This window comes from Lissotriton vulgaris, chromosome 7 (genome assembly GCF_964263255.1).
Source record: "Lissotriton vulgaris chromosome 7, aLisVul1.2, whole genome shotgun sequence".
Lineage (NCBI taxonomy): Eukaryota > Metazoa > Chordata > Amphibia > Caudata > Salamandridae > Lissotriton > Lissotriton vulgaris.
Window position 1 is genome coordinate 799,588,598 of NC_141695.1, and position 24,651 is coordinate 799,613,248.

At 46.1% G+C, this 24,651-nt stretch overlaps 1 protein-coding gene across 1 annotated transcript in view; it reads left to right on the forward strand.

Annotated features, from left to right (window-relative positions):
• Positions 1–24,651, forward strand: part of CBX8 (chromobox 8) — a 276,864-nt gene that overhangs the window by 39,994 nt on the left and 212,219 nt on the right. The window contains exons 3-4 of the mRNA XM_086931058.1: positions 9,311–9,376; positions 9,498–9,564. Coding sequence (XP_086787184.1) covers positions 9,311–9,376; positions 9,498–9,564 — 133 coding nt within the window. The remainder of the gene's footprint in view (positions 1–9,310; positions 9,377–9,497; positions 9,565–24,651) is intronic.

Genomic DNA, 24,651 nt, shown 5'->3' on the forward strand with positions numbered 1-24,651 from the left:
TCCACATTAAGTGCAGGGATGTGCACGATCACAAGCCCATGGCTCCAGCATTTTCAGCTTGTGCAGTCTGTGGTGCCACAATAATAGTGCTTTAAATAGGCAGGTAATGTCCGGTAAGGGGTACCAGCACTTTTTTATGTTGCGAGAGAGAGTACCGGTACTTCTCAAGAGAAACGCAATACTTTTAAATGGAGAGTACTGGCACTTCTCAGAAACAAGCAGGTACTCCGGTTCAGAGTACCAGCACTTCTATTTTTCCATTTCAAGCACCGAGTATCGTCCTTCAGGTCTGCGGAGCCGCTACCAGTCCCCGCGTTCAGAGCCTTTCGCACTGCTGGGGGACACATAGGGCATCAGGACTAGGCATCCGGACTAGGCGGCAGGTGCGGGGAAGATCTCCCTCTTGCTCATGAATTGCACACGGGGCTGGATGGTCGCACGAAGCCCCTGGATGGTGGTGTTCAGCCAGGAGCACTGCAGACCCGTCCTACTCCATTGGCGTTGCACCCTGCCCCCTGCAGAATCTACTGTTTTCTTAAAATACATACTTCTGTATAAAATCTGTTTATAGAGAAATGGGTCAAACCCCTAATAGAGCTAAACCAATATCATGTCCCTGAGTAGAAATGACTATGCATCTGGTAATCACCTTTCAAAGTTACCATAACATAAGTGCTTGCTCAGGCTCCTTTTATAGTCCTACATAACGTGCTTTGGACATTGGACCTCTTATCGACATCATCTCGGTGCCACTATCGGTAAGAAAAAGGCAATGTGTACCTATGCTGTACTATTGTACCAATATTCAAACATAGTGGAGGGAACTATAGCAATCCTTGCTATGTCTTTTCAGGTTCCCATCTTGCCTGGTTCAACAAGTGTTTTTTAGGCACACTTTGTTCTCCAACACACACTCCTCTCAATAAATAAAATACTTTCCATCTTGACGGAAGCAGTGGAAAACATTATATCTTACAGGAAACAGGCAAACTGCTTTCAAGACCTACCTGGTGGACTTAGGTCACACATCTGTAAATGTGATAATATTGTCCTAGGCAAAATGTATAAAAATATGTATAACTCCAAATCTCTTTCCTTTCGCCGATATAAATACTTACAGATCCCAGCAAACCTTATATTATCACACTGAAACTGCCAACATGCAATGTAGGTGTGTATCATCAATATAGGTGTTATAGAACAAAAGACATATCCCCACTAATTCGGCCAATACGCATAGTATCCTTATTCTCAAGTCCTCCTTTCAACTGATTCCTGTAGTTCTTGATGTATCCTGTTTTTATACTTTTTCGCTTCACATCTTGTAAGAAATTGTAGCATTGAAATTGTATGACCCAGCTCGTAGACTTAATCGAAAAAAAAGCATGATTTCTCATTAGATTTAATTTCGCTGCTCCTAAGTTCCCAGAATCATTTAGTCCTAACTTTCCTCATTGAATGCAAGTATATTTTGAATATATTGTCAACCCTTTCCAGCGATTTAGTTACTGTTGTTTTGTTTCAAGAGCTAAAAAAAACTCCCCCAAAAATTGTCATTTAATTTCAGTTCAGATAAGCAGTCAATTAAGTGACCAATCCGAATGCTGAAGCTGTAGAAAGCAGGCAGACACCAAATGTAATGCAATTTCCTTGAGAGTAAATCTTCTATAAAAACAAGTTACTAATATTCTGTAGCGTCTTATCTGGTAGAGACACTATCTAGCCACAGATTCCTTACCTTGAAGTATTCTCCAGGTGTCAGACTGGAATTGGAAGTACTCGAGCAGCAACTCTGTCCTCGGGTAGGTGGTGCTGATCAACTCGGCGTTGGCAGTGATGTCAGCGCGCTGGAGTGGCGCCTATAAGAACTCTGTGCAAATCAGTGCTTGCTCACACTCCTGTTATGGTCCTACATAGCGTGCTTTGGACACTGGATTGCATTAGCACACCTCTTATCGACATCATCTTGGTGGCATGGTCTGTAACAAAAAGGCATCTTGTTACTTGTCTTGTACTATTGTACCAATATTCAAATATAGTGGAGGGAACCATAGCACACTTTGCTATGTATCTTCATGTTCCAATCTTGCCTGGTTCAACACGTTTTTTTAGGCACACTTTGTTCTGCAATACACATTCCACTCAGTAAATACAATAATTTCTATGTTGACCTGCTTCTAGCAATAGCAGTGGAAAACATTATATCTAACTAGAAGCAACCAAAAAATGTCAAGACATACCTGGTGGGCTTAGTTCACACATATCCATAAATGGGATAATATTGTACTAAGCATTAAAGAGCATATGTCTAGCGCCAAACCTCTTTCCAGTCGCTGTTATAAATTCCAACAGATCTCTGTAAACCTTACATTATCACACGGAAACTGCCTATATGCAGTGTAGGTGTGTATCATCAATATATGTTTCATAGTGCAAAAGACACACATCCCCAACTAATTCAGCAATACTTGTGATATCCTTATCCTCAAGTCCTTCTTGCAACTGATCCCTGTAGTTCTTGATGTATCCTGTCTCTATCTCTTTTTGCTTCACATCTTGTAAGAAAGTGAGCATTAACATTTTATAACTCAGCATGTTGATTTCATGACAAGCAAACCAATATTTCTCATTACATTTAACTTCACTGCTCATAAGTTTTCAGAATCATTTAGTCCCATCTTTCCCCATTGAATGTATGTATATCTTGCATATATTGTCAACTCTTGTACATTTTTTTTATCCTTATTTTCTTTCCTGTTAGTTAGGTAATGTTATTGTTTTTAAAGAGCTCAATAAAAAGCTCAGAAAAAAAATAGTAATCTAATTTCCATTCAGATAAGCAGTACATGAAGTGGCCAATCAAAATGCTCACAGTAGGAGCACTAACATCTAATAATGGACTGCCTTTACATCTCTGAAGCTGCGGAAGGCAGGCAGACACCAAAATGCTGACTGTGTAACGCAACTTCCTTGAGAGTAAATCTACTACATGAACAACTTACTTCTCTAGCGTCTTATCTGGCAGAAACTCTATCTAGTCGCAGTCTCCTTATCTTTGAATATTCCCCAGGTGTCAGACTGGATCCAGAATGTTTTGAGCAGTACCCCAGTGCCGGTGTAGGTGGTGCCGATCAACTCTGCATCGGCAGCGATATCCGGGCACTGGGGTGGCACCTAGAGAGAGACACTGCTCACATTAGTTTCTTTAAGTGACATTTCCATGCCAGAGCACGCAGCCATGACAGAATGCAGATGGCCCAGTATGCAGACCCCAAGGACCTCCTGGGGCCACACTAGTTAGAAAAGTCGGTTCGCAGAAAAAGCGAGGGTCAATAAGAAATCTGTGGCTAGATAGATTCTCTACCAGATAAGACATTATCAAAGGTAAGTGTCTGTCACGATGGACACGACTGTCCAGGCAGTAGTGCTTGGTAAACATGTGCAGAGATGCCCATGTGGCACCCTGGCAGATGTCCAGGATGGGGACTCCACTAGCTAAAGCGGGGTCGCAACCTTGGTTCTGGTGGAGTGAGCCCTCAAGCCCTCAGAGGCTTGCTTATTTAGTCAGTGCATAGCATAAATTAAAGCAGAGAACTGTCTAGTTGGAGCTACTGTTTTTTTTTGGCATGATCTATGTAGAACGTTAACGCTCTTTTTGGGTCCAGGCGATGGAGTCACTCCTCTTATTTAGATGGCTGAGGCAGAGCAAAGAAGTTCGGCCACTCTGGACTGCTACAAAGCATGTTTTTTTGGGGGGGGGAGTTGCCGTATGGAGGCTTCATTGAGCGTGCTTGTAGCTTGCTGACCCTTCTGGTGAATGTAATGGCCTATAGAAAGGCTATTTTCGCAAGTGGCAGCTATGCGTAGGCAAGGGCAAGCACACTAAGTTTAGGTCCCATTTGGGGGATGATGAAAGGTTTTGGAGGAAACTTGTTGGAGTCCTTTGAGAAAATGAGTCACAATAAGGGAATTGATCAAGAATGGTTGATCCGGCAACTGGAAGAAAGCCGATATGGCCGAAAGATACACTTGAACTGTGCCCAAAGCAAAGCCTTGCTGTACGAACTAGAAAAAAAACAACAGCACAGACAAAGGTCCAGAGAGGGTATAAACATTTTTGGATGTACACCAAGCCACAAACTTGTCCCAGCGGCAGGAGTATACTATATTTGTTGAGGGCCTATCAGAATGACATTGTAGACTTCTGAAAAGAGGTCAAAGACTGTCAGTTGCCACTGCTCAATCTCCATGCATGAAGGCAGGTTCGGGTGCAGGACCCTGCCATGTTGCTGTGACAGGACATCTCCCCAAACGGGCAGCCTGATCGGAGGACCGATGTACAGGAGTTCAGGATACCATACTCTCCTTGCAATCCAGAGCCACAAGAATGACTTTGACCCAGTTGTTCCTGATCTTTGTTGGGACTCTGGGCAGGAGTATCCTCAGTAGGAAGGCGTACAGGAGGGATGTAGTCCACTCAAAACGAAATGCATCTCCAAGCGAGAAAAGCCTTGGAAAATCTAGCACACAGAAGTGCTGACATTGCGAGTTCTTGGCAGTGGCAAATAGATTAAGTCAAGATTCTCCCCATATGCGGAAGAGACCTTGCACCATCTCTGGGTGGAGACGCCATTTGTGATCCGTGAGGCATCGATGGCTGAGTTTGTCCTCTCTGACATTCAAAGATCCCACCAGGTGTTGTACAATCAGTAATATGTTCTGAGGTACCGCCATGTCCTGAGATGCAGAGCCTCTTGACACAGGGTCTAGGGCCCCACCCCGGCCTCTTTGGTATAATACCACATGGCAGTGGTGTCATCCGTGAACACCTGAACTAGCCTTCCCTTGATGGAAGGAAGAAAGACTTTCAATGCGAGGCAAATCACTCTCAACTTCAACAGATTGATGTTTAGCTGAGTCTCTGGCAGCCACCAGAGTCCTCTGAATTCCAGCTGGCTGCCCAAACCTAGTAGTGACCCCACTGTCACCATAGTCCGCTCTGGGTGGGGAAGCGGGTGAGGGGTCTGCCGCTGACCCAGTTGCTGTTCGTCAGCCATCACTGCAGAGCTTTTACAACTTCCTCCAATATCTGGATCAAGTTGGAGAGATTCTCGTGCTCCCACTGGGACATCCGGTCACACTGCGGAGCTGCATATACTAGCAGGTATGTATTACCAGCAGGAGGTCATGAGGCCCAGCAGCCTCTGAGTCAGTCTAACCAAAATCCAGGAAAGAGACTGGAACATTGGAATTATAAGCTGAATATACTGGACTCGCTACTCTGGAGTATAGGCATGAAACTGCACTCTGTCCAGAACTGCTCCAATAAAGAGAAGCGTGTGAGAGGGGGTCAGGTGTGACTTCGACACATTGATAGTGAACCTCAGAGATCCATGAGGCCTGCAGTAGTGTAGAGGTGGGAGATGACTGCCTGGAATAAGCCTGTTATTAACAGCCAGTCTTTGAGGTAGGAAAAGACTAATCCCTGATCTCTGTAGATGAGCTGCGACCACTGCCATCACCTTTTTGAATACCCGAGGGGTGCTGGTAAGGCTGAAACGGAGCACAATGAACTAAAAGTGCTGGTGGTCCACCATGAATCGCAGGTAGGCGGTGGGCAGGCAGTAGGTGTATGTGAAAATTGGCGTCCTGCAAGTCCAATGCTACCATCCAGTCTCCAGAGCAGATGGGACTGGAGCTAACATGAGCATTTTGAATTTTTCCTTCTTCAGAAAAAAGTTGAGACCACAGGTCTAGTAAAGGGTGGAGGACTCTGTCCTTTTTGTGCACCAGAAAGTTGCAGGAATAGCAACCATGACCTACTTCTGATGCCGGCACCCTTACAGTAGCTCATTTGGCAAAAAGAGGCTGCACTTCCTGCCTGAGCAGGAAGAGGTGGTCCTCTGTCAGCTGATCTTAGGATGGTGGTATGGACATTGGGGTTTCAGTGTATGGGAGGATGTAATCCAGCCTAACAATTTGGAGCACCCATTTCTCCAATATTATGAACTTCCAGTGGGGCAGGTGGTGCCTGATCCTGCTGCCTGTGACAGCAAGAAGGCAAACTAAAGTGGTTTAGGGTCTGCAGCTGTCGAGGTATGGCGGACTGAGCAGACCCCTGGCTTGGGGGAGCAGCTGCCATGCAAGGACTGGGAAGCCTGTTGGCCTTGGTGGCTTGGTGGGAATGGACGCAGTTGGCAGCCCCTACTGTAGCCAAGGAAGCGACAAAAAGCAGCCTGGGGCTTGTGTGGGGCCGTGGAGAGTCACAACGACTGGGTAGTTGCCCTGTTGTCTTAAAGTGCTTTAGCCTAGTCACCAAAGAGGCGGGTCCCATTGAATGGCATGTCCATGAAGGATGCCTGGGCATCCCTCAAAGTCAGAAAGTCTCAGCTAGGCATGGTGTTGGACTGCCACTGTCGAGGCTCACCCTGCGTAGTGACTCCGTTTTAGCCAGTCCGCAGCGTATGGTGAACTTTGCTACATCCCTGCCATCAGCAATAGCCTGGGCCAGGATGACTCGGCCTCCTCCAAGACCAAGGGCAGCACTTGCGCAACTGAATCCCAAACTGTGTGGAAATACTTTCCCAGAGCAAGACTGGCAGGAGAGCATATTCTCTTGCTGAAGGTGTCCATCCTCTTGGATGCTCTATCCATTGGTGTAGTAGGGAACGCACCAAGGTTGACTTTGAATGTGGAGGCCTTTCCGGGGTGGGGTGCTGTGTGAGAAAAACGGAGTACACAGTAGCGCTGGGGTGGCGGCAAAGCAGCTGTCCTCGGCAAAGGAGGCCCTCTGCAGGGCTTGGACCATGCCACAAGCAGGACATCCGCGAGGGCTTCGTTGAACACCCAGCTGAAGTACCTCTGTCAAGACATGTCTTGACTGCCACATAGGGCAGCATAAGGTACAGGACCTCAACTGCCCTCCTAAACCATAATGGCAAATGTGGTCTCCTCCTCCCTAGCCACACTATGAGGAGAGATAAAGCCTGTGTCAGGGGAGGTGTCCAAACCACTGGCATCCACCAGTGCCTCGTACCAGTTATCTTCTGGCTCCTGCATGGGATTGGGTTAGCCATATAAATCCTCAGATCCCTCCCAAGCGTAGTCCCTACTTGGCCTATCAAAAATAGTAGGCCCTGGCTCTGATGGTTGATTTTCCGACCTGCACCGAAGTTGACATTGGGTGACGCTCTCCCAGCTCTATATTGGAGCTGAGCGTAAGGATGGGGTCGGTGGTGCCCGGAATGATGTCACTGGAATGGACTCCGGGTAAGGTTGCTGTCCCGCGTTCTGAGACAATCCGGATCTAAGGGCTGGATTGGCTCTGAGGGCCGCCCAGCCGGGGGGAATTCAGTGGAGGCACCTGTTTAACCTGTGGTGCCTGAAGGCCCTCCACAGGAGTTGGCCTTCTCAAATAGGAGGTGCATGGCTTCAAATAACTCTTAATTGGGCTGAGGACGCTCCGGTATATTCTGAGAGGCAGGACCAGACTCAGGATCTGTGGCTTACGCGTCGTAGTGGTGCCTAGAATGGTTTCATCTATCCTATGCCTCGTCCAAAGACTGGTGTGTTGGAGTCAAAGCACTCTTTGACTTCTTTGATTTTTTTTTTTTTAATCTTTTGTGTGACTTAACGACTTTGACTTCAAGCTCGATAGCGAGCGCCGGGAACTGCTCTGCGAATTTTCCCGGGACCTTCTGCGGAACTCTGAATCTGTGGTCATGGCATGGAAAGAAAATAACTTTCAGCGTGCTGGTGTGGCACCTGTATAGGCATTGCTTACATCACTTCTAACGTGGATGACGCTGACTTGGAGCCGATTGACGTCACCTACCGGTGGTCACAGATGGGGAACATCCTATACAACGGAACCGTTACAAGGTGGTACCGTTACAACGCAAGATTTAAAACGAAAGTCGTTACAACGACTTTCGCTGGAGGTGCTCTAGGATAGGGAATAGTTTAGTTTACTATCTAACACCTTCCCTACTATCCACGGGGACTGGAGTTGGAATAGTAAATTAAACTATTCACTATCCAGCGCCCCCCAACGCAAGTCGCTGTAACGACTTGCGTTGTAAAACCTGCGTCGTAACGGTACGCGTTGTACCATCATACATCCTCACAGATACTACTCGAAAACCTCAAGATCTAGTCCGACATCTGGGGAATATTCTAAGATGAGAAATCTGTGGCTAGACGTGTTTTTCAGATAGGTCAGGTTTGTGGGTGTCGCTGGATGAGGGTCACCAATAAAGTTGAACACCCACAAACTCGTATGTTTCTGGGCCTTCACCAACATTTCACGGTCAGTTCTCACCCCCTATGAAAATACCTGTAACTTCTGTCGAGGGTAGATGTAAAAATGTTGTCGGGGTGTAGCGAGGCACAAATCCCTATTCTTTCTGTGTTCCAAAGAAGTCAGAAACTCACCTAAAACTTATATGTACCCTTATGCAGTAAAGTTGGAACTTATTTTGTTAATTGAGCTCCAAGATATCGCACACCAATGTGTATCAGCTGCTTTAAGCTAAAGCCTATACAGTTCACACAAGATTTATTTTAAGCTCTGCACTCAGTAGGAGTTTTCAAAAACACTGGTGCTCTCCATGAGCATCTTCTAATAATAGAGAGAGTTATCATTTGCATAACTGCGGTTATGTTCCTTAGGATTAGTGTAAATTGGGTGGCCGAAAATTACTTCTCGATAACGCCTTATAGAGATGTGGTTAATGTTATAACGGGACCCCATACTCTTATCTTAGAGAAATGAGAAGAACGAACCAAAAATAAACTGGGTTTAGAGGTTAACTGGTTGTCCTCAATACAGTTTCACGGACTTGTTGCTTACTCCGTGGGCTACTGCAGAGAAATTAGGAGCAAATCGCTCAGCATGCATTTGAAAATATGAACTTTGGTCTGTGGCTGCTGTTTAAATCAACCAATTCAAGTAAACATTACAAAATGTCATTCTCCTCTTGTACAGTGAATGCTTTGGAGATTATAGAGGCGTAATGCCTTGTAGGGATCAGTTGTAGAGCACTGTGATTGGCTCTAGGAGCAAATAGTATGACATGCATTATAAAAATACTGGTATGTGTAACACTATCGTGGCCCCAGGCGTGGTGCTCACCCATCTCAGCTTCGGCTTACATAAATTTTTGCCCGGGGACACACAAGCTTAAATGTCCCACCCGTTAGCCTTTTATGTATAGAAATGGATGCACAATGATTCGCCACATCTTCTCTGTGAAAGCACTCTGCCTGGAATTCCTTACTGCGCTTGAACTTGTGAACTTCACTCTTCTAGGTACAGTACTTGGGAACCTGAGGAAAACATCCTGGATGGCAGACTAGTGGCTGCTTTTGAAGAAAGGTAAGGTGGTCTGTGTACTAAAGAAGGAAGTGACAGATTAGGTTTGTGCTTTTTAAAGCATGACATCATGACACTGAAGTGAGGTCTTTTTTCTCTCTTGTGTTTTAACTCTTTTCTTCAGGGAACGAGAGAGAGAGCTTTTTGGGCCAAAAAAGCGAGGTCCCAAACCCAAAACGTTCCTGTTAAAGGTGAGGATGAGGAAACAGCGAATCTGTGAGCCATTGTTGATATTGTGTGCTTAAAGATCAAACAAACCTTAAAAACACTCTCCATGTCTGTTTAGCTTACCTTGCTCATTTATTAAAGCCTTTAGCTATTGTGACAACCATTTTTTTAAATGAGCTTTTCCTGTTATTATTGAAGAGGTGCTCGTGGTGACAAAATGATCTACTATTTGTAATTTCGGTTATGTTGCACTTGCTTGACATTTTGTGAAGTGCTTTTAAAATGGATGCCATATTGAGCAGAGCCTCAGATGCGAAAGTTTGAGGAGCTTGGAAAAGAGCTACGGAGGGTTGAGATCAGATAAGATTTAAATACTTGAAAAGTGTTTTGTGCAAGGTTGGCATCCACTTTCAAGGACTTACTAAATGACCCGGCACAAAAAAGAAATCTTGTCATGGGATAAATGTAGATACTTTGGTGAGAGAGTATGCCATTGCATCTAATTTGCAACTGTCCGGATTTAATCCTGCATATACATTCCTTGCCTGTATTTAAGTGCATTACTGTCTAGATGTATACTAAAAGAGGCCATTAGGCCCATATTTACATCTTCATTTAACACGTTATCACACAGTTGTAAAACAGACCATGGCCATAGTTTCATTCTGACAGGTCATAAAAGTGGGGGGCCGCCAGGCATACTGCAGGAGGTGTATATTATTCTATTTCTCCTGTAATGTATAATGAGTCATTCCCTATACATCATTTTTCATTTACATACAACACATGGAGGATGAATCTAATACTTCATGGCTATATTTCTGAAATAGGGGCGATACAACATGATTTAGGTAGCAGTTCCAAGGGATACCTCTCTGTATGTCTTGGCTTACTACCCTTCCCTTCAGTTAGTTACAGACAATTTACTAGCATTAAGCTTAATCCTGTGAGTGTCTTTCATTAATTAACATCTACTTAAGACTTTCTTTTGAGAGCACATCTTTTTCATTGCCGACCAGATGCTAAAATGTGGTATGCCACAACAAAATCATTTTGCATTACCACAATGTGCCTTAAACTATCAAGCAACTTTTTTACAGTCCATAAATTATTATGTAGTGTTAGACTACATGCCCACATTATTCAACATTGTTTAGGCAGAAATTGTCTTATTAAATAAAGATGCACTGTTGCTTGGCAAACCCTCTTTAAAGCTGGCATACTTGAGTTACATGGGAATAATAGGTGTGTACAGAAAAGGTAGAATTGAATGTAAAACATAATCTCCCTCGGAGGATGAATCAAGCGAAATTGCGATCGCAATCGCTGCGAAACAGCGATTGCGATTTGCAAATTCCACTTCCGCAATGCATCAAGTTGAAAAGCAACAATTTGCGAATTCGCAAAACAAAGAATTGCTAAACCCGTCCAAACCCCCAGTGCGATTCCTTAAAAGCGATTCCCCACATAATCTGCAAATTTGATAGCGAATTCGCAGTCAAATAGTGAATTCGCAAACAAATCGCTATCCACATGCGTCAGCAATCGCAAATAGCGAAAAAAACATAATTCGCAATATACGAGTCGCAATTTAAGCAGAAGCCAAACCAAATTGGCAAAAAAAAAATAACGTTGGAAATAACAAACAGGTGTTGGCTAAATCAAACACACTTAAGGAGACTCATTAGGCGCATGAGGAAATTCACAATGGCAGGTCTATACATCGTGGCAAGGCGGCTGAGGCTCCAGGCTGCAGCCCAGAACAGACGCAGGATCCATGAACGCATATCCTGGCTGCGGATTACACTACTGGGACAGACTGAAGAGGAGATCTACTCCAAATACAGGCTCAATGGGGCAATGATTAAGAAGCTCATCAGAGACCTTGACCCCCTGATGCAGCACCCAACACGGAGGACCAATGCCGTGCCCACCCATGTCCAGGTCCTGTGCTGCCTGCACCTTCTGGCCTCCGGAAGCTTCCAGGGGATAGTCGCAGTTTCAGGGGGTGTATCCCACAGTACACTTTCACGCTGCCTACAGAGTTTCTTTGACACCATGCTGAGCCAGATACATCACTACATCACCTTCCCAACAACCCAACAGGACTTAATGCAAACTAAACTGGACTTCTATCATACCGCCCATTTCCCCCATGTAATTGGCTGCATTGACTGCACCCACATACACATCTGTCCACCCGCAGAGACCGAATACATGTACTGGAACCGCAAGTCATATCACTCACTCAACATTCAGGTTTTTTTGTTTTCAAAGGTTTTTTATTAGGAGCTGCAAGAAATACAACAGTACAAGAAGACCAGTTCAAGAAACATACGTACAGTGCTATAATGAAATCATAAAGAAAGGGAATTATAACATTTGCTACAAGTATCGTAAATTGCATTCTGTAGAACAGGCAAGTCCAGAAAAAAACAAAGGGTCCACACATATTGTCTACTAGGCAGATGTAGACGAGTTGCGTCTATAGTTACACGAAGTCTTGTATAACATGACCATTATCACATGACCTGAGGAGAAAAGAACACCAACATTGGAGAGCAGAGGCATCATGAGCTATGCATTTGTTTAGATCTATCCTGTATACATAGGAAAGATGCACGTGTCCGCTATGTAGAAAAACGCTCAGAGTATCATGTGCTCAAATTCATGGAGGTTTGAATGCGTCAAAGTGGTCATCTAGTGCGGACCAGATTTTCCTGAGCGGCGGCCTCCATGGGGTAGAAGTTAAGGATATATTGTCCGCACCTCTTAAGTGGGAGACCCAATTTAGCCAGTGGGGAAAGGAAGCTTTGTTCGTGCTTTTCCAGTTATTAAGTATGATTTTGACCCCAGCCGTCAACAGCAGGTCCAGTAGGGCTTTGTCATCATTATTGAGTGTGACGGCTTTGGCAAAACCTAGAACAAGCGTTGAAAATTCCCTTGGTAAGGTGATATGGAGCACTGTGTTTATGAAACCAAAGATCCTGTCCCAATAGGATGTAACACAGGGGCATTTGAAGATTAGATGTTCCAGATCTCCTCCCACATTCGTACAATTCCAACATGTGTCGTCGGGCTTGATTTTGTGAAGAAACAACCTCCTGGGAGTCCAGAAGGCCTTATGAAGCAGCCAGAACTTAGTCTGTGAGAGTGTAGGGCTAATTTTGTGGCGAGTGGTGGATTCCCAAGTGCTGGCCCAGATAGTGTCCGAGTTAGGTGTGGAGGAGAATGAGTCCCAGTACCGTTGGAGAGGTGCATTTAGGGTGGACGATTGTGGCCGCATTAGTTTGTACAGTCTAGAGACTTGGTGCCCCAATTTGTTAAGTGAGGTGAATAGACCTGGGAGGGAGGGGGGGACAGCCGTCAGGTTAGCCTTCGCTAGTGCTACTTTAATGTGTAAGAAGTTATAGAATTCAACGTTATGGAGTTGGAACTTATCCTGAATTTCTTTGAAGGTTAGTGGAAGCGAGTTCTCGACGAGTTGGTGTGAGAATAAGATACCATTGACTATCCAGGTGGGGTAGTTTAGAGGTTTCCCTTTGTATAAAATGGCGAGATTATGCCATAAAGACTCCCAAGAGGAGTGACGGAATTGATGCGGGAGGCATTTACTGACCTTTAGCAGAGCCAATTTGGTATTTTTGAAGATGGGCCCCGGACCTAGGCTGGGACGGAGTTTGGCGGTGAGTAGGGCGCAGGGATGAAGACCCTCAAGAATAGACTTTTCCACAGAGAGCCACACTGGGGTATAGTCAGATTGGGAGGATATCCAATGTGACCCTTGTTTCGCTAAGAAGGCGATTTGGTAAATTTTGTAATCCGCCAGATTGACCCCTCCTAATTTCTTATCTAGTCGTAGTTTTTTCAAACTGATTCTGGCTTTTTTGCCCTGCCAGAGAAATGCCGAGATGACTTTGTCCAATTTGGTGTGGAATACATTGGAAAGGAAGAGTGGGAGCATCGTGACAAGGTAGTTAACCAGGGGGGATATCATCATTTTTATAGTTTCAAAACGGCCCCACCAGGTGATGAAGCGGGGTGACCATCCGTCCAACAGACTTTTGATTTTGTCCAGGGTTTTGTTCTCGTTATGTTTAAGGTTACTCAAAAGCTCATCAGTGAACTCGATCCCCAAATATTTAATCACTCCTGTTTGCCAGAATAGGCCCGAATTGCCCAGCACTTCTCTCGAAGTGTGGATATTAAGAGGTTTTACTTCGGACTTATCTCTGTTTAATTTGTACCCGGAGAGGGAGGAGTATTTATCTATTGAGGACATTAGCGCGGCAATGGAGTTGGCAGGGTTTTCGGTCGCTATCCGGATGTCGTCCGCATATGCTGCTAATTTGATGCATGAGTTCCCAAAGGAGATACCCTCAATGTCGCTGTTATTTTTGATATCTGTAAGGAGTGGTTCAAGGGCTAAAAGAAAGAGAGCTGGTGATAGGGGGCAACCCTGTCTGGTCCCCTGGTACAGACGGAAGGGATCCGAGAGGGAGCCGTTAATAGCTATCCCGGCAGAAGGGGCAGAGTAGAGGGCCATCACCATCTTGATAAGTCACTCAATAATCAAGGTCCCCACTTTCTCAAACAGAATCTTCTCCATCATGTCCCAACCCGATCTCTTCGTTCCTCTATTCAGAACTACTTGGCTGTGCCTCGCACTAGAACAGTCACCTGGGGCGACAGGCGTTTCCTGGTTGCCGCCCCTAGACTCTGGAACACCCTTCCTGCACATATCCGAGCAAGTCCCTCCCTGTTCACATTCCGCAAACAGCTAAAGACGTGGTTATTTGAGCAATAGCCATGTATGTCTTCTTTACCCCAGTTGCTGATCCATCCCTTAATTAGTGCCGAGACGCCCACGGGTATTCGCCACGCTCTACAAATGTCAATAAATAAATAAATAAATAAATGGGTCGCCAAGGTTGAATGAGTGCATGCACTGGCGTAGAAAAGACCACGAGACCTTGTCAAAGGCCTTTTCTGCATCTAAGGTTATCGCCACCATTGGTACAGAAGTGGATTTTGCCTTTTCTAGAATATGACACAGTAATCTAGTGTTGTCGTTAGACATCCGGTTTTTTAGGAAGCCAACCTGCGAGGGGCTAATTAATTTGTGAAGGATGGTATTTAGTCTGGTCGCCAGTATTTTAGCATATATCTTACAATCTATATTTATCAGGGATATTGGACGGTAATTTTTAATGAGTAGTGGGTCCTTCCCTTCTTTGGGCAATACTATAATTGTGGCCTCACTCATTGAAGGGGAAACTCCGCCACAGGCTGCAGTAGAGTTATAAAGCTTAAGGAGCGGAGGGTTAATTTGGTCTGCAAAGGCCTTATAGAAGGGTGCAGTGAAGCCGTCTGGGCCTGGGGCCTTATTATTCTTCAGGGTTTTGATTGCTGCCTTGAATTCTGAACTAGAGATTTGGGAGCCCAGCTGTGCACTGTCAGCTTCGGAAAGTTTTGGAAGGCGGAGTGAATTGAGGTAGTCCTTGCAGGTGGGTTCGTCTAATACCTTGTCATTTTTGTATAGATCTTCATAGAATGTCTTGAAGGTGTCGAGGATGTTTGACTGTTTAGTGTGTGTGACGTTGCATGAGTTTTTAATGGACGATATGGTAGACAATTTCTGTTTGTGTTTAACCCCTTGCATGCTGATGACGGAGCGGTTCCGTCATCATCTACGGGTGAGCTGTGCTGATGACGGAACCGTTCCGTCATGACTCCGCCCGCGCAAGGCGGAGTCAGCATGGGCGGGGAATTCCCGCCGCACGCAAAAGGTTAAGGTAGGAGGCCACCAGTTTCCCGGCCCTGTTGCCTTCGCATAGTTTCAGGGCCTTAAAGCGATTAATCCAAACCCCCGCCCGTTTACTGGTGATGGTGTTGTATTCGTATTTTTTCTTGGTTAGCATATCTAAAACACATGAGTCAAGCGGGTTGGATTTGTGCTGAGCTTCTAGAGTGCCAATCTGGCGTTCCAGAGACTCAAGTTCCTTATTAAGTGCCTTGTTACTCTTGGCCCTAATGGCGATGATGACCCCGCGTATTGTGGCTTTCAACGCATCCCACAGGGTGCTAGGTGAGGTGTCGGGGGTGTCGTTTAGGGAAAGGTATTCCTCAATTGCGTTCGATATTAGTAATTTGTTTGTGGGGTCTGAGAGTGTCTCCTCATTAAAGCGCCATCTCTTCGGGGGGAGGATCGATCTGGAACCAGCTAGTTTGGTGCGGATACAGGCGTGATCAGAGACTAACTTGGGGGCTATATCGGTCTCTTCTATAAGATGCGTGAAGGGGCTTGAGATCAATATGAAGTCGATACGTGAATAGGAGTTGTGTGGAGCAGAATAAAATGTGTAATCCCTACCGTCCGGGTGTTGTAGGCGCCATGAGTCTTTCAGGTGATACCTGTCACATAGACGAAGGAGGGCTTCATGTGAGCGGGAGGGGTGGAAAGCACACTTGGATTGTCTATCGAGAATTGGGTCAAGGGGGAGATTAAAGTCGCCCCCCATTATCAACAAGTCATCTGAAGGGATAGGTTCTAATGAGCGGGTGACCGAGTTCCAGAATTCCGGATCGTCTGCGTTTGGGCCGTAGATATTTAGTATATGTAAGGGGTCGTCTTGCCTGAGAAGGTTAGTAATGGATAGCCTTCCTGCATCGTCATGGGAGTGTGAGACTAGAGTAAGGTTAGCTTTTTTCGCTAAGATGGTGATAACCCCTCCCTTCTTGTGAGATGCTGGTGAGGATAGGATATGTGATGCCCAGTGGATGTTCAAGAAGCGGAGATCATCCTCGGACAGTTTGGTTTCTTGGAGCAAAATTATGTCCCCCTTGGATTTGGAGATATACTTTCCTCCTTTTTACTGGGTGGTTGAGGCCCTTAACATTAAGAGAGACAATCGTAAGATCGTCGGCTAGTGAGTTTGTCTTAGCCATTTTGGGTGAGAAGCATCGTTGTGAGAGTGCGCTCTGATCTAAGGGAGACCACTAGTGACTCCCCCAAATGCTCCTTACAGTTAGCGTGAGGGCCTATACGTGAAGGTACAGTGGACTGCAACGAAATGCATTTGACAAGTGTGGAAATGGTAAACATAGGAACAAAACAATACTTAGTATAAAGAAAGAATAAGGCACTTTAAACTCTTGTAGCTCCATTTTCTCCCCCCCCCTGCACCCCTCCCCTCCCCCCCCCCCTCCCCCAGTCCCTCCCTCCCCTCCCCCCCTATACGTACTTCGGGAGTGCGACGGCAGTCCCGTGCAAGGCGGAAATCAGGGATACATATGTGGTAGCTGTAAGCTTCCTTAGGCTAATGTAAAGTAATGTTGGCATTATTTCCTGCAATTTTACACAATTCTAACTAGTTCAAACTGCCCAGGCGGTGGAAAGGGTATAACTATAGCACATATAACTATCTGTAACGGCGAGCCATAAAGAACATTGCTGAACAAATATAATCGGCACTATTTCAACAATCTTTCAACGTTATACACGATGGATCAACAGAATATCAGGGCTCAAGGCCTACTCGCAGTACTGATGTGGGTACCTGTTTCCACACGGAAGAGTCCAGCAAAGGGAACAAAATGCCCGCTATTAAGCATAGATCGGCATGTTGCGCTGGAGGACGAACAATACGACGCAGGACAACATTTGTGGAAGTATAACAGTGAAGGTGGAATCGAGATTAGACTGACAGATTACTCATGGACTTTTGTGCAGACTACGAGTGGGGTCAAGTCTTCCTCTTGTTTGAGAGGCCGGATGCCAGGTCCATTTCTTGTTCCTGACGGTCTTCCAGAAGATCGGCAAGGATTTTGGGGTCCGTGAAGAATCTCGGGTGGCCGTTGACTACAATCCTGAATTTCGCTGGACCTGCAAAGGAGAAAGGAATGCTTTTGGACTTTAGCTTTTCTCTGAGCTCCAGGAAACCTTTGCGGATTGCCACTGTGTCCCTTGAATAATCTTGAGTAAAGATGATTCTATGGCCGTCCCATGAGATGGAGTGGTTTCTTCCTGCGAATTGGAGGATCATCTCGACGTGTTGGAATCTGAGTGGTTTGCAAATAAGTGGTCTGGGACCATTTGAGCTCTTAGTAGCGAAAGTGGGGATCCTGTGTGCCCTATCCAATTCAAGGCCGTGAGGGAAGTCCAGTTTGGTGACCATTGGGATCCATGATTCAAGGAATGCCACGCAGGAATCCGCATCTTTTTCTGAATTCTCCGGAACGCCAAAGATTTTGATGTTACCTCTTCTATTCCTGTCCTCCAACTCCGCGTTATGGCGTTTCAACTCGTCCGTTGTCTTTTCTAGGCATTTGATTTTGGAGACTGACTGTTTTGAGATGTCCTCCATGTCGCTTATTCGCTGTTCTGCCGCGCTCAAGCCTGTGTTAATTACATTTATATCAGCTCTGATCGCAGTGAGTTCAAGTTGCATGGAGTCGGTATTGGATTTGGTGGATTTAGAGAGTTCATGTAGATCTGCCAGTTTCCTGAGGATCATTTCCATATTAGCTGCCATATCAGCTTTTCCTTTGATGGGTGAGTCCAAGAGAGAGTCTGGTTTCACCTTTTTAGGATTATTCCTGTCCTCTCTGTACGACATTATTGCCTGGTGAGTGTGCTCGCTCGCAGTGAGTCTGTCTGACCCTACATAGTGTTGGTGGAGAACTCTCCTGGATGGCAGGAATGAGCACCTTTGCGATATGAGAGGGTTGCAGGATTGTTGGCCGCGTCAGGATTGTGCACGCGTTTGTCCTGAAGCAGTCAGATCGTAGGCGTTGTAGAAGGACACCGCTGGCTGATAAGGGTGAGCTCTCTCGTGACAAGAGAGTCGGCTGCAGGGCTGCTTATGCAACTGGGAGCGCCTGGGGCGATGGGGCCAGGGTCCAAGGCATGAGTGGCACCGGTTGTTGCTTGCAGACAGGCAGGAAGTACATAGATTAGCGTGTAGACGCAAAGGATGATCACTGCGTAGTTGGTGAGGTGCGATGTTCTCTCTCCAGGGTGAGAAACGCCACTATGGGTGGTAGAATGCAGCCATGCGGTAATGAGGTCGGTTTAGGCACACCACGTGGGCACATTGGCTCAGGTGCAGGCTGTACACAGATGTTGGTGAAGAGGCAGGCTGGGGTTGCACATCCCTTCACTTGGAGGGAGGTCAGGGCTCAGGATGGCAGTGGATAACCTCGAGGCGTCTCAAGAAGCTCTCTGAGAGCCGGAGTGTAGGGATTGCGTGGAGATCGAGAGCAATGTCGCCGCCATTTTAGGGTCAGGCATTACGAGCCGGTTGAAGTCCGCATTGCCTTCCTGCTACTTTCTCCTGACGGCAAATGGGCATTTAGGGCGGGTTATCAGGGCAGTTGAGTCCTTACCGCCGGCTGTGTCAGACCGATGGCATACAGCGCACTGTCGGTGCTCACGTGGGTCAGGCACACCGGCCGTGACTAGGCGCCGCCATTTTGGGCTGAGCCCGGAGCGAGGGACGCCCGAAAGTCTTAAGGACAGCAAAGCCCCCAAACAGCACTCACAGTCAGCTCTCAGGGCATCGATAGGCGCAGTGAAGGTCCCGGTGCAGGTACCTACGATTGTAGCCGGATCGCGCCGTCGGAAACACTAGAATCACGGAGCTCGCTCTCCCTTTCCGCGGAGCACTCGGTCTAGGCGGCCATTCCTCCTGCCGTCCAAGCCACAGACATTGTGGCACAATACCCAGGGAGCACGCATAATTTGTTTATCTTCCGGCACAGCGGCATACACACCCGCCTGGTCAGGGGTGAATTTGGCGAGGGACATCTCCTAGGTAAGTACACATGCCCACATACAGTATGTTAAGACCATGTTGCTGTGCATAACAGGCACTGACCCTCTGCTCCTCCCTTCAGGTGACAGAGCCTACGCCCTCCGTGAATACCTCCTCATCCCATACCTCAAGCAGCAACACCACAGGAACGGAGGTACAATGGCGAGCATATACACACCAGAAATGTGATAGAGCGAACATTTGGCATGTTAAAGAGTAGATTCCGCATCCTCCACAAGACTGGCGGTCCCTCAAATACCGGCCTGAGATCTGCTGCCGCATCGTGGCTGTGTGCGCCATGCTTCACAATATTGCCACCAAGCGGAGGATACCTGTTGAGGTGTCTGGTAGTGAGTCGGAGGGGGACAACCTGCCACCTGCACATGTGCATCATGCACACGGGGAGAATCCTGCTGAAGGTCGCAGGCACCGCACGCACATCACACAGAACTATTTCTAGTGCATCCATACCCCTCCCACAACACTGCACTCATGCAAGCCACATCAAAGATTAACATGAGGATGATTTGTTGTCAAAATAAAGCTTGTGTTTGTTTCACACAGTCTCAATGTGCTTCCATCAGCAATAAATAAGGGTACGGCTTTTAAACATCCAAGGTCATGTAACCTGAGTCGGTGTGCATGGTTGCCTCACCACGGCACAGCCTGATATGTAATGGAACTAGCGCCTCCTGCCGCGCGTACCCGGTCGCCTCTCACCTTCCACGTTAGGCTGGTTCTGTCTGGATGCAGTATTGGGACGGTCACTGCGCCTTCTGTCTGTTTGCACCGGCACAGACACTCTGCTGAGGCTAGATGCCTCTTCGCTGGCATCATCCTACCCCCCCCCCCCTCACTTCCCCCCCGCATTGCTATGGTCTGCCCCATGTTGGTGCACCACAACGTTGGTGACCTGCTCCAGGGCCCTTGATACGTCAGCACAGCATTGGACCATCTGGATTTGCATGGCCAATGATCTTCGAGAGAGCTGGGAAGTGACGTTCCCGATCAGGTGATTTGAACGGGTGTAGGCTGACAGCCATGTGAGCAGCTGCCTGTGGCGTCTGCAGGCGACGTCCTGCTTTGCTACCATCAGCTGGTTGCTCTCCTTTACCGCCGTGGTCAGTTCCAGCACACTCTCTGTGAGGAGACTGATGTTGCGTGCTGTTTTGTAGAGCTGCAGCTGCATTGCTGTCATGTGCTGCACCTGTTTGCGGTGCACACGCAGCATCTGTACCTCAATGCCAAGGCCCAAGTTGTGTGCGTGTTGCTCCATGCCTGCTGTGGTGGGCACGCAGCGCTGCTGCCTTGACCTGCTGCTGGCGTGGTCCTGCACACTTGTAGTGATTTGTGTCTGCCTCCTGGGTGGTGGTGGGGGTTGCTCCACATCCTTATGAGCCGAGACGTGGTGTTGTGCTCCGCCTGTAGCTGGTGGGGTGGCCCTGGGTGTTGGTGCAGGTGCAGGCTGCCTCTTCCCCTCCGTCTCTTCAGGTGTCTCCGCGATGTGGAGGATGTCACTGTCGGACGTATCAGTATCCGCAGCACCTGTGATGTGGATGAGTGCATGATTACTGGTATGATTAAGGCAACTGGGATGTTGCAACATGCATGCAGGCTCGCTATTGGTTAATGTCTGCATTCCCTGGCTGGCTTTAGGGGTCTGTGCATCTTTACTAATCTGGCTGTGTTTGGCTATCAAGGCACCTTTACACACTATAGGTTCCACAATGCATTTGGGCGTTTGGGAGGAGCAGGGGCTGGAATATTGTGCTCACAAATATGGATAGCACTGGGGGCAAGGGCATTGTTAGGGTACAGGGTCGCAGTAGCAGGCCTCTTACCTTGACTTTGGTGTGTGGTGCGGGAGGTGTCCAGTTGGGTAACCCCCACGCACGCTTCAGGGTGTATGGTGTCCTCCACTAGGTCCTCCATGGGGGTGTTTTCTGGGACTGTGGAGTGTTCCTCTCCCGTAGCATTCTCTCCCCCAGTCTCTCAGCTATTTGCTCCTTAGCACGGCCTCTTAGGTCGTACCACCTCTTTTTTAAATCATCGATGCTCTGGTTGGTGAGTCCCACCGCGTTCACCTTTGCCTTGATGCGCACCCAGATGCGCCTCTTGGTTGCCTCCCGCACATTCCGGGACTGCTTCCCGAACAGTTGGTCGTGGTCCCTGCTCACTCCTTCCATCAGGTACTGAAGTTCTTTCTCACTAAACTTGATTTTGCGCTTGCAGGCTTTTTCACTTGGTCCTGCAGCTTCCTTGGACATTGTGGTTTGATTTCCACTCCTGTATGGGCACTGCAGGGTGTGGCTCCTGGAGCTCAGTTCTCTGCCTCCTCCTGTATTCAGCTCTGTGCTCTGAATGATGCATGGAGCAGGTTACTTCCTGGTTGTGATGCAACTTCATGTTTTTGCGATCTCGCAATGTGCGAGATCGGTAATTGCGAATTCGCAATTAGGCTGTTGGAAACAGGCGATTTCGGAGGGATTTCTGCAGAGTCACATTTGGCGATTGAGGGCGGGTGCGAATCGCAAATATTTTGCGATTTTGATGTTGCATCCCATTCTGCGAATTCTTAATAGCGATTCGATATTTTTCGCTTTTTAGGATTCGCAGAATGGATGCTTGATGAATCTATAGGTATGCATGTTACTATTAGGCAACCTTTACTTAATAGCAAAAGAGAACACATACATGATATTTTTTGTACATTCATTCATGCTCACAGGAGAACCAAGCTTGTTTTATGTTTCTGTTGTGCTCTCAAGTACAAAGGTCAAACACAGGCGTGCAGTATCCCTGTTGGGGAGACTCCGTTTTAATCTGTGGCGACTAAGATTATTAACTGTGTATGTGTTAAATTTCCTTACATTTAAAGTGGTGTAGAGCGAGCTATGCTGCATGTTGTATATTGCACTAAAGCATGCATTCGGGCCTGCAAGTTTCTCTACGAAAGAACACATTTGAAAAACTGATGGGAATCATACTGGAGGATTTCAAGAATCGCATGCCATGTTGAACGAGAGTGAAGTAATAGTTAATCATGTATTTGGAGGGACAAAGTGGTCCTATTGTATAGCTCAACCAAATACAAATGGGAGTAGTTATATATATATATATATATATATATATATATATATATATATATATATATATAATGTACACCTTTATTTTGGGCTCCTAATAGCAGGCCCAAACCTTACCTAATAGCACGCCAAAACCGTACATTAACACTCTAGAATCAGTGGTTTAAACTTCAATTCAACCATGTCTGGGCTAGACAGGCACCATCTTGGGCACATAAACTTTGATAGTGATTTAAAGTAACATTTCTTTAATTAAAAAAAAGAAAGAAAATTGACTCATGTATCCTAAAGACTTATATAGCCGAAGGATCCTTAAGTGGCAGTCTTGCGCCACCGTACCGAGTTGTGACGATGTCTTTTTACATTACAAGATGAGCCATAAAATACATACTTATTCATATGTTGGCACGATACCCAAGCCTCAATTGTTGTCCTTCCCAATCCTTCGAGCCACAACCCAATTTGTAGAACGGCTAACTGTTGCAACCCACTTAGCTTTAATAGACATGAGGTGGGAGAATGTTTAACTGTAACTAAAGCATCGTGGGGGGGTGCTCTGTCCGTTACAGACATCACATTTTTCATTGAAATTACCTCTATATTTAAACAGATGGACTATTTTATTGATCAAAATATATTGCATAAAAATGATAATGTGTGAAAATCTGGTTTCAGTGAAGATTTATCATTTGTGCTTCCCTAAGTAAAGTAACTTGATTTGTTTTGATTCTATTTAAATCTTTGTTTCTAACTCACTTCAGGATTACGAAAAAACAATGTGCTTCATTTTTGCTTTCATACCTGCTAGATGTGTACAGTTCATTTACAGATATTTACATTTTGTTGTGTGTTACCAAAAATGTTATACTACAGGCATTCCCCCAGTCTGACGTTTGACTTTTTTCTTTGAAGTACAACAAATGTGACAATACAAACACAGAATTTAAAAGCATCTTTATTTATTGCTTCGACTTTGGCGACCCACTTAAAAATCGGCTCGCCACTTACCAGTGGGTCGCCCCCCACAATTTGGGAAATAATGCTCTGTTGCAAGATAGATTAATGCCAAAATGAGTGACCATTAATGCCTACTTTTAGCACTCTTATTCCCACAAAGTTTGTGTACGAATTAACCATATTTTGGGTGATCTCCCCCAAATTTCTACTGTATCTCTGTTTCGGGCTTCGGTGTGTGCATCACCACATGGGGGGACCTATTCACTGACTCAACACCATCCACGTTCAATGTCCTGATGGATGACAATGGGATACTACCGGGCTTTTTCCTGTTGTATGCCTTTCTCACATTTCATCTTTTTAAAACATGGGCCACTACACATGAAGAACCTGTAGTATCCAGAACACTTCAAACCCTACTAACACATGGCATGGCAAATGGGCCATCACTGTGTTATATAACTCCATGCAACTTGATACAGCGTCGCCCTTACTAGCACTTAGACGATATTCGGGCGAAGCTCTCTCAATGTTGTGGCAGGATGAGCAATGGGAAAAGGGCATGGGGGTTCTGAAGATCTCCTCGAATGCTAGGCTAAAATGCATGCAATTGAATTACCTTCACCATGCATACCTTACCCCACACAGGCTACTATTCACAAACCACATTCTCCATTGCAATAGCCACTTAATTTGCTCAGACAAGCAGTTGTTTACTGATAAAAAAACGCACGAACGAGAATATGTGTGAAAATTGTGTTTCAGGAAGTAAGTATGTCTTGTTTTAATGTGGCCCTATTAACATTTTTGCTTCCATCACAATTCAGAATCACAAAAAGGTTTGCGTCGTTTGTGCTTTCGGAACCATTGATGGAGTCAGAAACGTGTACAGTTCATTTACATTTTATTTTGTGTTAGACAAATGACATCTACTGTACCTGTGCAAGGTTGCTTGCCACATAGAGTAAGTAAACCCCATTCTCCACTGTAAAACAATAAACGGAAGTTATTGCCTCCCGTTTGGCCTCTGAATTTAAAAGGCCTCTTTATTGCACCTTCACCTTCAGAATTCCAGCATGGTTGATTTGGGGTTGCTGCAGCCCCCCTAGCATTACGACTTCCAGCTTCTACTGTCTTGAAGTATTGAGAACACCTACGCGGCCTACTGGGTTCCGGGTAAAATAACATTTGAAGACTAAAGCAATGATCATAGAAAGTAAGACGCAGATGTAAAATGGCTGCTATATATTAA